The following is a 14,477-nucleotide window of genomic DNA, read 5'->3' on the forward strand; positions in this document are numbered from 1 at the left end:
GAGTGCCTCCTATGGTCAGGAAGGCCTGGATTCAAATTTTACCTCAGACACTTAACTAGCTGTGTTACCCTGGGCAAGTCACTTCACCCTGTTTGTCTCAGTTTCCTTATTTTTAAAATGAGCTGGAGAAGGAAATGACAAAACCCTCCAGTATCTTTACCAAGAAAGCTCCAAATAAGGTCATGAATAGTTCAGACACTACTGAAATGACTGAACAAAAATTCTGTAGGACATGTTAAATCTCAGTAATTTTGTCTGGGAATCCCCTCTCCCCCCTTTTTTTTTCAAGAGAAAAAAATAAGGTGACACTCTATTGTGTAAGGTTCAGACAGCACAGTGAGACCCTTAAAAGTAACTTGTAAAAGTATCACAAAGTACTTGCTGGGTAACTCTTTAGATAGTATAAAAAATCATGAAAAATTAGAAACTACTTAATTGCCAGTGTTCTCCACTGTAAGAAGACACATTTAAACATGTAAAATGATAAATATGTAGGTGTTTGAGTGATGTTGCAAAAGGATTCTTCATTTAGTAGAAAGTTTCTAAAAAGGTCTTGGCCTTATACTTTATTGAGGGCCCTGCCCAAAGTGAGCTCTTTGAGCTCCCTTTGTCTATTCCTTAAAACTCCTCAGCCTCATCATGCTCTTTGTCCTCCTTAGAGTTGATTAGAGAAGAAAAGACATCCCTGCTCCTTACTCAGAGTAATCTACCTGTGTCTTTGATCTCCTGCCCACTTCCAGGCCCCTTCTTCAACACACCCCTGCTTCAGCAGGCCTCTTCCAGCTCTGGTGTACCTTCAGTCTCTCTCCAATGCCTTAAATGCTCTATGGCCCCAATACTTTAAAAGAAAACCAGACGAGCCTTTCCTTGACTCTTATACCCTTTTTCTTAGGCTCTTCACCGCTAAACTGGTTGATATCTTCCATGATGTTGGCTGACATCTTTGACAAATATACATCTTGTCGTTTTATGCCTCATTTGATATTGATAATCAAAGGGTTGTCAAATCCCATTATCCCTTCTGTCTGAAATAATCTTTTATGATGTTAACATAAGCATGTGAGCTATTAGGGTAGCATTCTTAAGGTGTCATTTTGCTTTGTTAGAGTCCACACACACCAAGTCCAGTGTCTCGCATTCCCTGCACCTTTCAGACAGTCGTGACTTTAACAGCATGTTCTGTCATACAAGATCATTTGTCAAAGTCCACCTGTTTATGCCTTCATCAAGCATTCCGTTGAAAACCTATGTAAACTATTCTCCAAAAACTTAAAAATATGGGAAGAGCATAGTTTGGAGTTGTTCATTTGTTCTCAATTGCCTTTTTTGGATAGTATTAGCTGTCATTTTCTTTCTGATCATTCTGGATCTTTTCCTCTTTCTGATATCTTGAAAATCAGTCCCTCAATATCATCAGAATTCTGTTGTCTCCAACACAAACCTTGGTATCTACTTGCTCTGGTTGTTCTTTTCTCATCTTTGCTTTCTTTAGTTTTTTTCTACTTCCTCATACAGAACTTTGGGAACTGGATTAGAGTCCAAACATGGTTCCTCCATTGTGGTTATTAGACAGAGTTGTAGTAGCAGCTAAGTGGCACAGTGGATAGAGTACTGGGCCTAGAGTCAGGTCAAACCCAGTCCCAGACACTAGCATGATCTTGGATGAATCTCTTAACTGTTGTCTGTCTCAATTTCCTCAAGTGTAAAAAGAGGATAGGAGCACCTATCTCCCAAGGTTATTGTGAGGATAAAAAGATAATATTTATAAAGTGCGTTGTAAACCTTAAGTCACATGTAAGTGCTAGCTATGATGGTGGTGGTGATAATGCTCTCCACAGATATTTTCCATTTTTCATCTGTTGTCCTCTTTCCAGTTTCATCCTTAAGTGTGCTCAGAATAAACTGGTTAGAATTTCATACCCAGCTTTCTAAAAACACATTTTCCCTTCTACTGCTCCTTGCTGTTTTATAAGACAATACTGGTATGCTTCGTCTTCCACTCCTTTCCTCAGTCAGGTTTTGCAAATGAGTTTTTATAATTTACCCTAATGTTGTCCTTGGCTGCCGTCTCTACTTAGCAAGAAACAGTCAGTCAATAAGCATTTATTAAGTGCTGCGAAAACAAAGAAATGAAAAAAGACAGCCCCTGCTCTCAAGGAACTCTCGGTTTAATAAAAGACAGCATGTAAACAACTATGTACTTATACACTGTATAGAAAAACACACATATACACATATTCACCAGAGGGAAGGCACGAGAATTTAGGTTAATTGGGAAAGGTTTCCTGTAGAAGATGGGATTTTAGTGGGGATTAAAATTGTGCACATTGAGGCAATTTCTTAGCATTTTCCTTAAATTTCCTTTGGCAATGATGGTAGTCTGTGCCAAGGTCTGTATCTTTAGGAATAGTTTTAGCTGTGTGCCCTATCTTCTGAGTTTCATTCTTCAGAATAGGTCTTGATTTTATTCTTTATTAAGTTGGTCTGATTCCTCACTTAGCTAATTTTAAAATGACTCTTGTATCAGCAACTGGTCATTTCCCATCTCTTAAGATGTAGTCAACATCATTTTTGTGATGTCCTTCGTTTACCATGTCCAGCTCCTTATGTCTTTCTTCTTGAAGAAATTATTTATGATATAGAGGCATAGGGCATTGATAGGGTAGATGTACAAGCCTTTCTTTTTTCATTTCTTGATGCTATGTTTTCCGGTGTTTTTGGCTGTCCTTCCCAATAATTCCCTTTCCAGTGAGGCCTCAGAATATTAAGCTGTATGTTCATAAGGTCATTGTTTGAGAACCAAAAGGAACCATAGAGTTGGTGAGTTTTATGAAGAACCTCTATGGAGATTTTTAATAGAATTTTTCTCCCACCTCATCATCTTCAAAAGCAGATGTCAGTGTATGAACTGCCATTATCTTCATGAAGATCTTTTTCTTTATAATTATCCTAAACATAGTAGTGTGGAGTGTTTCTGGACATGGTAGGCTTTCTTTGTTGTTTCTGCCTTTGGAAGCACCCCTTAAACATGATCTCTTTGAAAGAAAAATGATTCATAAAAAATTCATAAATGATTCATAAAAAATGATAAGAATAAAAATTTTTTTAAAAAATTGTGGATTCTATGTGACCCAATAATTATTCCTGGTTCCATTTTGGAACCAGAGTACCAAGCCCCTTGAATTTCCCCTGGCTTTTTGCACAGAATGAGAAGGCTTACACAGATTATTGCTGTCTCTCTCTCTCTCCTTGTAAGCCATACCTCAGATCTTCCACTTCTCTAATATTGCTACCTAGCATTATATTGCCACACTTGGAAATGCCAGTTTCCAGTTGGATTTCCCAGTCCTGCTTTCCTCCACTACAGAAATCCTGCCACAGTTGGCAGCAGTCCTGATTTCAGCTATTTAATAGTAATTACTGATACCTATATGCTTTAATCTTTTCTAAGTGTTTAGGAATGCAGTAACCTCCCCAGCACCATAAATGAAGAGGCCCCAGGGACTCTTGAAAACCCCTGAGTCAAGGTATCAGAGGAGGAACCAGAGGAACCACAGTAAAGGCCCAAACCCCCTTTGGGGGTTGGAAAGATTGTGAATAACAGTGAGTTGCCTCTTACCTCCTGGCTTTGCCCCTAGCAAGAGTAAGCACCAATCCTGAACCTTGACCTATATACCCCAGGTCCTAGCTGGGTCCTGGCCTCCCAACTTCTGGTCCTAGTTGATCCATAAAAGAGCTCTATAACACCCCCCCCCCCCCCCCCCCCCCCCCCCCCCCACCATCCCTACCCCGCCCTGTTTCACCTGTGTTGGGCACCTAACTCCACTCAGGAGTCCGTTCCTGTGTTCATCCTCCACAACTACCACTACCCACAATAAAAAGCTTGCTAACTTCACCATCTCTGCTTCACCTCCAGTCTTGTGCTACATTCTGTCCAGTGGTGCTAGGCATTCTAGCCATGACATTTTTCTCCTTAAAAGCTTGAGCCATCACTATGAATGTGATTAATGATTCACCTACTTCCTTAGGGAATTAAAAAAAGCAAGTGTCAGGACTTCCCTCTTCCTGACACCAGGGCTGCCTAGGGGCCCCAGCCCCAATTTCCCTAATTTGGTATTCCCAGTATCCCTGAGTTTGCGATGACACAGAGAGTGTCTCAGGCACTACAAGTTTTTCAATCCCATATTACGAATGAGGAAAGCTTAAGACCCAGAGAGATTCAGTGACCCTCCTTTCCATGACTCCACAACCAGTAATAGCAGAAGGCGAATCTGAGCTGAGTCCTCTTGATTCAGTTCAGTTCCCCATCCATGTCACTTATCCCTTGGTCTACTAGGGATAAAGTCCTTGGCATAAAATACAGCCTTTTTGGATAGCAAAATTCCTAGGAATCCTGTCACTCACTTCTAGTGGCTGCCTCTAGCTAGGGGATGTATCTGGAAAATGAAGAGTTGGGGAAATTTGACCGTGTGCTCCTTCTCTTACTACTCTGGAAATGAGGATGTGCTCACATTGGTACCCATTGCAATCTGGCTCTTACTTTATTTTCAAGGTTGATTGTATGTTCTCCACATACTCTGCATTATAATCAACCAAACTGCTTTGGTGTTCCCTTTCTGTAACATTCCATATTCCATCTCTCATCCCTGTGCCTTTGCTGTCCCCCCACCCCTACCTGGACTGCCCTCCTTCACCTCAGCCTCTTAGAATCCCTAGTTTCTTTCAAAGCCCAGTTAAGTGCTTCCTCTTCTATAAGACCTTCCTTTCCTGATGGCCTCTCTCTCCCTCAATCCCGTTCTTGGTGTTGTGAGTGCCCTGCTCCCTCCCCAAAATGACTTTTTGTCTGTTTTATATTTACTTGCTTGTGTAGGTATTGTTTTGCGCCAGTAAGAGCTGAGCTTCCTGAAGGCCGGCTTGCTTTTTGTTCGTGTGTCCTCATTACCTAGCTTATTAAACGACTCTGAACCCTACCTAGCCTGACACCGTAGCCAGCATGGCTCGACCTTATCGTCTCGGCTGTATTTTTGTGAGGCACCATCTTCCCAGAGAAAGGGCCACACATTTCGAGGGAAGAGAAGTTGCTTGTGATTTTGTCTCTAGTCTCTGCTTGTTCTGTAGTTTTCAGGGTAGTGGCTTCTTGGTGCTGCTTTTGATCATCAGAGCCAGAGAGCTTGACAGAAGTATCCTGATTGTGGTCATTTCCATTTTTCCCCTTGTAACTTAGTGTATAAAATTGAGTAGCCATTCTAAATCCTCAGTGTCACGCCATCAGTTCATGTTGAGACTTCACAATCAAGTCAAATGAAACAGTTTCTCAAAGGTGAGATGCATCTTCCCGTGCCACTGGATTGCACTGGTAACTGCATGGAGCTGTAGAATGTAGAATGTAGAATGTTTTTGTTAAAATTTGCTGCATTAGAAAAGAAGCTGAGGTTAGGCTTAAACAAACTGAAAGTAGTTTCCAGTAGTGTGGAGATTGTTTTACAACAAAGTGAAAAAGAACTCCTGATGGTATCTAGATTTGAAGTTAGTATCTCGGCGCTCATCTTTTCAGAGTAATGATGGACTTACCTGATTTATGGAGGAATTTCTGTTGCTGCTGTTGTTCCTTTGGGTCGTATTCTTAGGGGTTTTTCTGAGAAATGGGCTCTGTTATACATGGGTGGGGCTATCACAGTTTGTAGAAACAAGCAGTATAATTCTGGAATTGTGTATCTCTCTGGGTAAAGGCAGGTCAAGGCTAACAACTCTCACCTAATTACATAGAATATAGAGAAGTAGTTTGCTTTTAAAATACGTGATTATGAAAGGCAGATTGCAAATATTAAATAGAACAAAATGCCATGCTATTTAGAGAACCATATTGATTGTGTATAGCATTTAGCTGGTAATTAAATACTGTCTTCCATAGGGCTATGCACGTAATAGGTGCTAAATAAATATGCGATAAAGGAATGCTTGAAATACTGAGGCAGTGACCGCTGTTAGGGAGTTATAGCGAGCATGAATAACGCTCATTTTTTTTATGCCCTCAAACCCAGTTGTACTGTCTAGAACCAATGTCAAATATTGCTACCAAAATTTATGGTGACTTTCATTTACAGAGGCTGGATAGGCAACAAATAAATGTTCCTGATGCATATTCAGACATTTTAAAATAAGAATCAGCAAGAAGGGCTGAATAGCAGACTATAGTTGGAGTCACAGGACCTGGGTTCAAATCCTGCTTCTTTTCCTTACTGCATCTTTAACTTTGAATGAATCACTTCCCAATCTTGGCCTCCATTTCCTGCTCTAGGGAATGAGGTATTGGACTAGAATCATGGCCTCGAGGCCATGTGTGGCCCTCTAGGTCCTCAAGTGCAGCCCTTTGACTGAATCCAAACTTCACAGAACAAATCCTCTTCATAAAAGGATCTGTTCTGTAAAACTTGGACTCAGTCAAAAGGCTGCACCCGAGGACCTCGAGGGCCACATGTGGCTTCGAGGCTGCAGGTTCCCTACCCCTGTTCACTAGATCTCTGAGGTCCCTTCAAGTTCAAAATCCTATGATTCTTTGGTTTACTAATAGGCTTTTTTTAAAAAAAAAAATTCTCAGAATTCTAGCTCTGCTGACTAGTTAACAAAGAAACTGGCATTGTCACTCGTTTGTGTCCTGCCTATTTGAGCCTCTGTGTTGATTTCCTACCAATATTTAGAATTTTCTTTTATATTTTCAGTGAACATTTGTCCTGTGCCTTCACATTTTTTCTTCATGGGGAAAGTAATGTATGCACAAGTGTGGAGATTGCCCAGCACCAGCCAATTTATCTGATTAATGAAGAGCATATACATATGGCTCAGTCATCCCCTGCACCATTTCAAGGTAAGTGTGCTAAGATGACTTCCAAAGCATTATTCATATTGCCTAATGAAGAGCTTCAAGATTTTAAATAAGTGAATTGTGTGGATATTGGCCTATTTGTTATTTCACAAGGAGACATTTTACTCCAGCAGTTATTTTGAAAACTACAACTTGTCCTATCACTGCTGTGGATCTCAGCACATCAGAGTTGGAGGAGCTACCAAGGCCCAGCTAGTCCAACCCAGGTCTGAATAAGAATCCCTTGGATAACCTGCTCATGTGGTCACCCCTGTGGTCTTCCTCTACTGAGGAAGAAGCCACTCCTTCCTGAGAGAAGCAGCTTTGGATTTTAGAGCACTAAGACGGTCAAAAAGTTTTCCTTCACCTCTCTGGGTTAGAATAGGTCTCATCCTTCTTCATATAACTGAAATCTGATGCGAGACCATTCTTCAAGTCCGTTCTCAACCTCCCCAGTTCCTTCTGCTGTTCTTCATGGGCCATCATCTGGCATCCCTTCCCCATCCTCGCCCTCTTCCATAGACATTCTGCAGCTAAAGTGTGACCATGAAGAAGGAACATAATGTTCCCTCTGTGGTGTGGCCATATCACAGTACAGCAGGACTGTCAACTGTTCCACACCAGCCCCAGTCCTAGGCAATACAACTATCTGAAACAGCCCAAGAGGGCCTATCGACCAGAGATTTGTTTTGGGTATCCTTCAGTTGTATATGTAATGTCAGCTCTAAAATGGTATCATTGCCCAGGGCACCTTGTGAGCCCTGCATCAGGAAGGCTGAGGTCAGCCTCAACGATTGCTTGAGCTTGGCAGTTCTGAGCTAAGGGCTAAGCTCCTTGAGAGTCTGAGTCCATCCACACTAAGTCTGGCCAGAATCTGAGGAACCCTCAGGAGCAGAGGGCCACCAGGTTGCCTCAGGATGTTTGAAATGGAGTGGGTCAAAGTTCCCATGCTGATCAGAGTAAGATTCTAGCCTGGAAGTAATAGGGAGAAAGGGGGACCTTGCTTTTAAAAAAAAAAGAATGACATGGTTGAAGAAGAAAATGGAGCATTTCCTTCATAGTCAAAGAAGAAAAATAACTTTAGATCAAATGAGCTAATTGACAAAGCCTTAAGTACAGAATTTGATTGCTTTGCATGTTAGTTAACCTGATATCAGTAATGATGGACTGTAATATTATGCACAAATAATGTTAAACTCAGCATTTTTCGTTTCAATAATGGTAGTCCATCTGGTGTATAGTGCCTTTTGGAAATGTCAGTGTTTTATTTCCTCTTAAGAATTGAAAAGAATTAACAGAACAGACATAGATTAGTGCATATTAAATTGTAAAAACTAACTTCTTGACAGAAAATTAATGAAATTTTTTCGTTGCTTTAATGTTTGTAAAAGACCAAGTTGATCATCTTGTTTCACTAACTGTACTGAGTCGGTACTTTTGATTTTTTCTTTCAAAATTCTCTCTGAACAACGTTTTCTTTAGTTTTGTGGCACATCCTCACCAAAGAGGTTTAGCAGAGATATGCTTAAAATCAGGCAAAGCATAATTTCTAACACGCTGGTAGAATTGGCTAAAAGATTTCCATTGACACAATGCGAGGCTGTCATATGAATAATTAACATCTGATCAACTGTTCTTGGCATTCTATAAAGCATATTGATTTAACTTAATGAAAAGTATAACAGTTGGATTTGGAAATTACAGAAGAAACACAGATCATTCTCACAGGACTGGTTATAATTTACCACTGTCAAGATGATAACTTTGGCCAGGTTGTAGGATTCTGGCTCTCGAGTTAGAAGGTACATGTGACATTGTGGTACATGTGATATTGTCCAACCTGACCGGTTCTGTTCCAGATGACAGTTGAGTCACTTACTCAAGGTCACAGAACGAGCTGGAGGAACAGCTGGAATTCAGGCTCCATCCCTCTGCTGTAGGTCGCTACACATGCTCGCCCTGAGGGTCTGGCCAGTTCTCTCCTGGTGGCCTTCTGCTGGTGCGTGTGCCCATGGGTCTTAGGCAGTTATACTAGCAGAACTCTTCACTGGTGCACTGGTCTAGTGCATGTAAACTATAGCCTCTGGCTCAGTGTATCTCTCTCTTCCCTCCTCCGAGCCGCCTCAGAAAGCGTGTGATTGATGTCCTGCAGAAACATGAAGTCATGGAGTTAGAGGGGGCCTTAGAAATCATCTGGTGTAACCTTTCACTCAGCGCAAGATTCCCCTTTACAAAACAGAGTTGTAGAGTGAACGTCCATTAGATGTGTCATCACTGACTTTGAAAATTGGAAGGGACCTCAGGGGAGGCACACTGAATATAACCCTGGCCCTAGAGTCTGTAAGGCCAGAGTTCAGATACAGCTTCAGACTGGCTGTGTGACCCTGAGCAAATCACATCCCCTGTATTTGCCTTTGTTTCTTCATCTGTAAAATGAGGGTAATGATAGCCCCTGTCTCCTGGAGCTGTTGTATACTTTACACAGGACAACACTTTACAATCATATCTAAATGCTAGTTGTTCTTCTGACACTTTCCAGGAGTGAGGGCTGACTCATCTCCTTTTAAGTTTGAATTCTGGCACTATCTCTCCCTTTTTTTTCTTCTGTAAAATAAAAACATTGGACTAGATGACCTTGAAGATTTGTCCCAGCTTTAAATTCTGTAGGCCATGCCAGGTGGCAATGGATATCTCCTTAAGATATAAAGATGATCAAGTACTTCTTAGTATAACATAGAATATTATTTTAAGGGATCTCCCTATGTTACCCATGCAGCTGCCAAATTAATTTTCCTTAGAAGAGAACAAGTGGCGTGCACCATCACACTCGGTTTTGGTTTGTGTTGTAGATAAATTACTATACTATAAAATTGAAAACACTCCAGATCTTAAGATGGTATAACAGATCTTATAGGATTATTGTTGGGTTAGACCTGTAATTTTAAATTGGCATAGGGATTCCTGGTGAGGAAATTCGGCCAACCAACATAGATCTGCAATTATCACACAACTTAGACCTATAGTTCCCAAGAGTCACCTAAGAGCCCTCAGAGAGTAAGGAGTTACTCCATCACACAGTCCAAGTTAGACTCAAAACACCAAGTCTGTCCACTATGCTACCCTGTTTCTCATAGCAATGCTATGGATTAGTGAAGTACTATTGTGGCCATCTCTGTCATTTACCTGTTTAAGAAAAAACAAAATCAAAGAAAGGCAACAAAGAAGCAAATGGACTCAGTTTCAAGCCTCTGCCTAAAGCAGGAAAAATAGTCTTCAAAATAATACTCGTCACCTAAGATCTCTATGGAACACCTGTGTTTAACCTTGCTAGTTTGTCACCAATACTGTAAGCTGAAAAGGTACTCAGTAGTGAATATAGTTCACTACATCTGTCTGCTCTGGAGGAAGTACATCATCAGGGCAGGTGTTGCCCTGCCAATAGCTGCTGAAGATTGGTCCTCCAGACTGCTGATGCTGGGAAGCTATCCTCCTGCTGCTTTGTGAGTGTCCCTTCGTCCCTTAGCCAGTTGTGTCCCAGAGTAGCAGTCCCCAGAGTGTGCGCCCATCTCTGGGGAGACTCCATCCTATCCCTTGGGATTCTTGGACAAATTCACACAACATCAAAGGTTGCTTTTGCCCACAGAAGTTTTTACTAAGAAATGTAAAATGCCTACCTGGAAGCCAAAAAATTAAGTGCAACCACTCATTGTGCTGTGCAAATTTTTGTTTCCTTGCTCCTTTGGAAAAAAAAATATCTTCCAAGCTAAATTCTAGAAGAAAATGGCATAAAAATGCCGTTTTAAATGTGTTTTGCAGTGACCCTACAAATATTTACAATAAAACCACAATTCAGCATTATGATGTCAGTTTGGCGCATTCATGCTTTCTCACGTCGTATGGTTTATTTATGTCATACTGCTCATTTGCTGTATCCATTTATCATAAGTATGTCATTTGGGAGCCCCAGAAACCACAGAGAGAGCATTCACACACTTTGTTTTGAACTCTGCTGCATTGCCAATTTCATGCACTTCCAATGTCTGGAATCTTGGCCCTGTGTATACTCCCTCCACCAACACCATTACTGCCCGTCCTGTGATTTTAGAGTCCAGTTATTAGAGAGTTTTGGCCAAAAATATGCCTTCCATCTATCCTAGTGATAAACCACTCCACCCCTGACCCTGGTGATGCTTAAATTACATACATACAATCCATTGCCAGACCACGATCATAGTCTTTCCATCTTGCAAGAATCTGCCAGACTAGGTCCTGTTGGAAGGCTGCCTCCATGCCACAATGAGACATGGGCTTCGCTCAGGTCTCACTGTCCACAGGAAGCCTTTGCTGGTCCTCTCAGCTGTTATTGCCTTCCATCTCCAGTCCCGTTCCATTTACTCTGTGTGTAGCTTGTATGTACATTTTGCATCCCATCTCCCCTTCCTCTCCTGTCCCCATTACAGTGGAAGTTCCTTGAGACTAAGTAGTGTTTTGTCTGTTTTTGTATCACCAGCATTTAGCTTAGCTTCATTTAAAAATTGCTTGTTGATTAATTGGAGATCACTATTTTGGTCTATTACAACATGAGACAATAGCCACTTGCCTCCTTCAATAGGAAGGCTCGTATAAAGCAGGCAGTTCACCAAGTTGTGTATTTTGTCACAGAATCTCAGCCTTTTAGTGTTGAAAAGTATCTGACACATCTTCAGATTCAGGACTTACCTGACTAAAAATCATTCATCTGTATCATGAGGATCAGCCATTCAGCCTGATGACTCCCTGGAATGACTAGGTGATCACTGGAAGCCTTAAGTTCTGCCTCAGAAATTTGATATGAGCTGAGAAAGGGTATAAATAAGAGAACAATAGGATGAGGAATGCTTTGTGTCACTGTCATTTGCAAAGGAATTATGAAATAGGGAAATGTGTTTAGGAGAAAGTCTGTGCTTTGACCTAAAATCACTACACATGCTGGGATGTACTTAGGAAGGAGGCATTGTTGTGATATCTTCACTGTAGCCTAGGGTTTCTCTCTTTTTGTAGTGCTGGTGAGCCCCTATGGTTTAAATGGGACGCTGACAGGCCAGGCGTATAAGATGTCAGACCCAGCCACCCGCAAGCTAATTGAGGAATGGCAGTATTTCTACCCAATGGTGCTGAAGAAGAAAGAGGAGCGGAAGGAGGAAGAGGAGTTGGGATATGATGATGATTTCCCTGTGGCGGTTGAAGTAATTGTTGGTAAGAGAAAATGTTTTGCCTGAAGAACTTTTTCCTCCTCACTTAATTTAAAAATAATAATTCAGATTCACCAGAAATATCCTTCATTACTTTCCCATCTTGTTTGGTGACTCTCTTGGCACAGCAGAGCATGCTGAGTAGTTCTCTCGCCTGAAGCTCTGATGGTCCCTGTATCCCAAATGCTATTATCATCCTACCAGGCAACTTATTTAAGCACCTGCTCACTGTTGAAGGGATAAAACCTGTAACTGAATGTAACGCTTGATTGACATCACAGTTTTGACCACTGAACGTGGGTCTTAGTTATGGTGAACTGAATAGTCTTGTGGTCCATTTCCAAGGTGTGTTGACTTTGTTTTTGCTGTCACTCCTTCTAGGCGGGGTTCGTATGGTGTATCCTTCAGCCTTTGTTTTGATCTCTCAGAATGACATCCCAGTGTCTCACAATGTCATCAGTGCTGGAGGTCATGTTGCTGTTGGCCAGCATGGAGTTGGAAGTATGAAAGACCCCAGTCATTGTGGGATGCCGCTCACCCCACCCACTTCTCCAGAACAAGCTGTCATAGGTATGTGGAATGATAGAATTTTGGTTACAAGGGGATCTGAGGGATCCTTTCGTCTTCATTTTACAGGTAAAGGAAGCTAAAGCCCAGAACTAAGTAACCCTATGGAGTAATTAGAACTAGCGGCAAACCAAACCAAACTAAACCAAACTAGATTCTATAAAGCTAACTGAGTGAAAAGTCTCCTGAATAGTAATGAGTTCCGTGGCTGCTGTATGTTATCATTTCTCAAACCAGTCAAAAAGCTGCCACATTTACATTTTTGTAATTCCCTGGTGGTAGAATCATGTTGCCATAGTATGGGCAAGTATCTGAAAACTTGAACACGTCAAATGTTAGAATATATTGTTCTTAGTTTCATTGGCATGCCTCTTGTATTTTGCCCAGTGACTGATGCAGTGACAAGTTTTGTCCAAATGCCAGGTGGCAAAAGGCATGCTTCCCTTTTTACAGCCAACAGAAACTAAAGTCTACAGAGGTCAGAGCCTTTGCCCATATTACAGCCAGAGACAGAACTGGGAATAAGAAGCTGTCAACTTTATTCCTAGCTAGAATTCTGTGCATTAGGAAATTCTGCCTTTCTAAAGTCATTAGAGTTGACAGGCAGCTGGGGTATGGGAGGAAGGAAGCCTTGTCAATATTCTCAATTGACTACATTGTTAGTGAACATCAGTGCTGGCAGAACTCCAGTGGAGGAAATGGGGAAGCTGTAGATTTCGCAGTGTTTATAGAATTGGAGAAAGTTTGTTTTTTTTTTTTTTTAAATGGATAAGCTTGGAAATCATTTCAATTAAGACTGCTTTTGCTCCTGGGTCAGCTAACAGATTACCCTTGTAACTCTTAGTTTGTCATGCTTTAGTCATGTTCACAAGGGAAAAGAATTTGGTCAGCAAGGTTAAGATAGCTCTTACCACTTATTTCTCACCAGAAGTCTTGGTCTTCCACTGAACTATAAAATCATATTTATAATAATAGATTGCTGTCACATACCATCTCAATAGCTGAACCGGGGTTTCTTAAAATACTCTAATTTTGGCCATCCTGGGAGCAGAACATGAATTCTTAGTAGATGGATATTGGTAAAAATTTTTGTTAAATATTGGTAAAGTTTTTTTCATCCCTTTTGAAATAGTCCAGATTTATTGTCTCATTAACAATCACATCTAACAATCATTATCTACATGGTACCTGTAGATAAATAGTAATAGGTATATTGGAACAGAGCATATGTATGCCCTATGAAATTTGCGTGAGATTGGTTGGCCTAATTAGTCATGAGTTGTTACTCTGTGTTCTAGTTAATGATTTAAAGCCTTAGGTGCAATTCAGTGAGTTTATATTGTTCTGAAAGTAGAACTTTAGCTGTGAACCACTAAGTATAACTATTGACTTAACCATACAATAAAATTCTCCTAAAACATTCAGATAAATGCAGTAAGCTCCATGGAGAAAGCATAGGGGAAATCCTACAAAATACTTCTTGTAATGGCACAGTGACCAGAATTAAAGTATTATATTTGGTTCAAAGTTTGCATTTCATCAAAGATAAAATTTTGAAAATAGGAGCACCAACCTTAGCTAAAATAAAAATTAACCAAAGGCCAAAAACTATAACTAATTGCAAAATGTGTCATTTTCATAGTAATGTAAAATTAGCCAAATTATACATGTTGTATACTGGGTTTCTACTTAGGCCACTGAATGCAGCATTTAAACTCATCAGACTCAGACACCCACTCCTCTCTCCACCTTCATTTCTTTTCTGAAACCCACTGTTTCACTTGTGACAGTTTAGTGGCCACATGGCCAGAGATGAT

At 40.8% G+C, this 14,477-nt stretch overlaps 1 protein-coding gene across 3 annotated transcripts in view; it reads left to right on the forward strand.

Moving 5' to 3' along the window:
• Positions 1–14,477, forward strand: part of MED13L (mediator complex subunit 13L) — a 388,748-nt gene that overhangs the window by 304,987 nt on the left and 69,284 nt on the right. For all 3 annotated transcript variants that reach the window (XM_036755938.1, XM_036755952.1, XM_036755945.1), the window contains exons 5-7: positions 6,720–6,865; positions 11,903–12,097; positions 12,475–12,663. In XM_036755938.1, the coding sequence (XP_036611833.1) occupies positions 6,720–6,865; positions 11,903–12,097; positions 12,475–12,663 (530 nt within the window). The remainder of the gene's footprint in view (positions 1–6,719; positions 6,866–11,902; positions 12,098–12,474; positions 12,664–14,477) is intronic.

This window comes from Trichosurus vulpecula, chromosome 1 (genome assembly GCF_011100635.1).
Source record: "Trichosurus vulpecula isolate mTriVul1 chromosome 1, mTriVul1.pri, whole genome shotgun sequence".
NCBI classification, from domain to species: Eukaryota; Metazoa; Chordata; class Mammalia; order Diprotodontia; family Phalangeridae; genus Trichosurus; species Trichosurus vulpecula.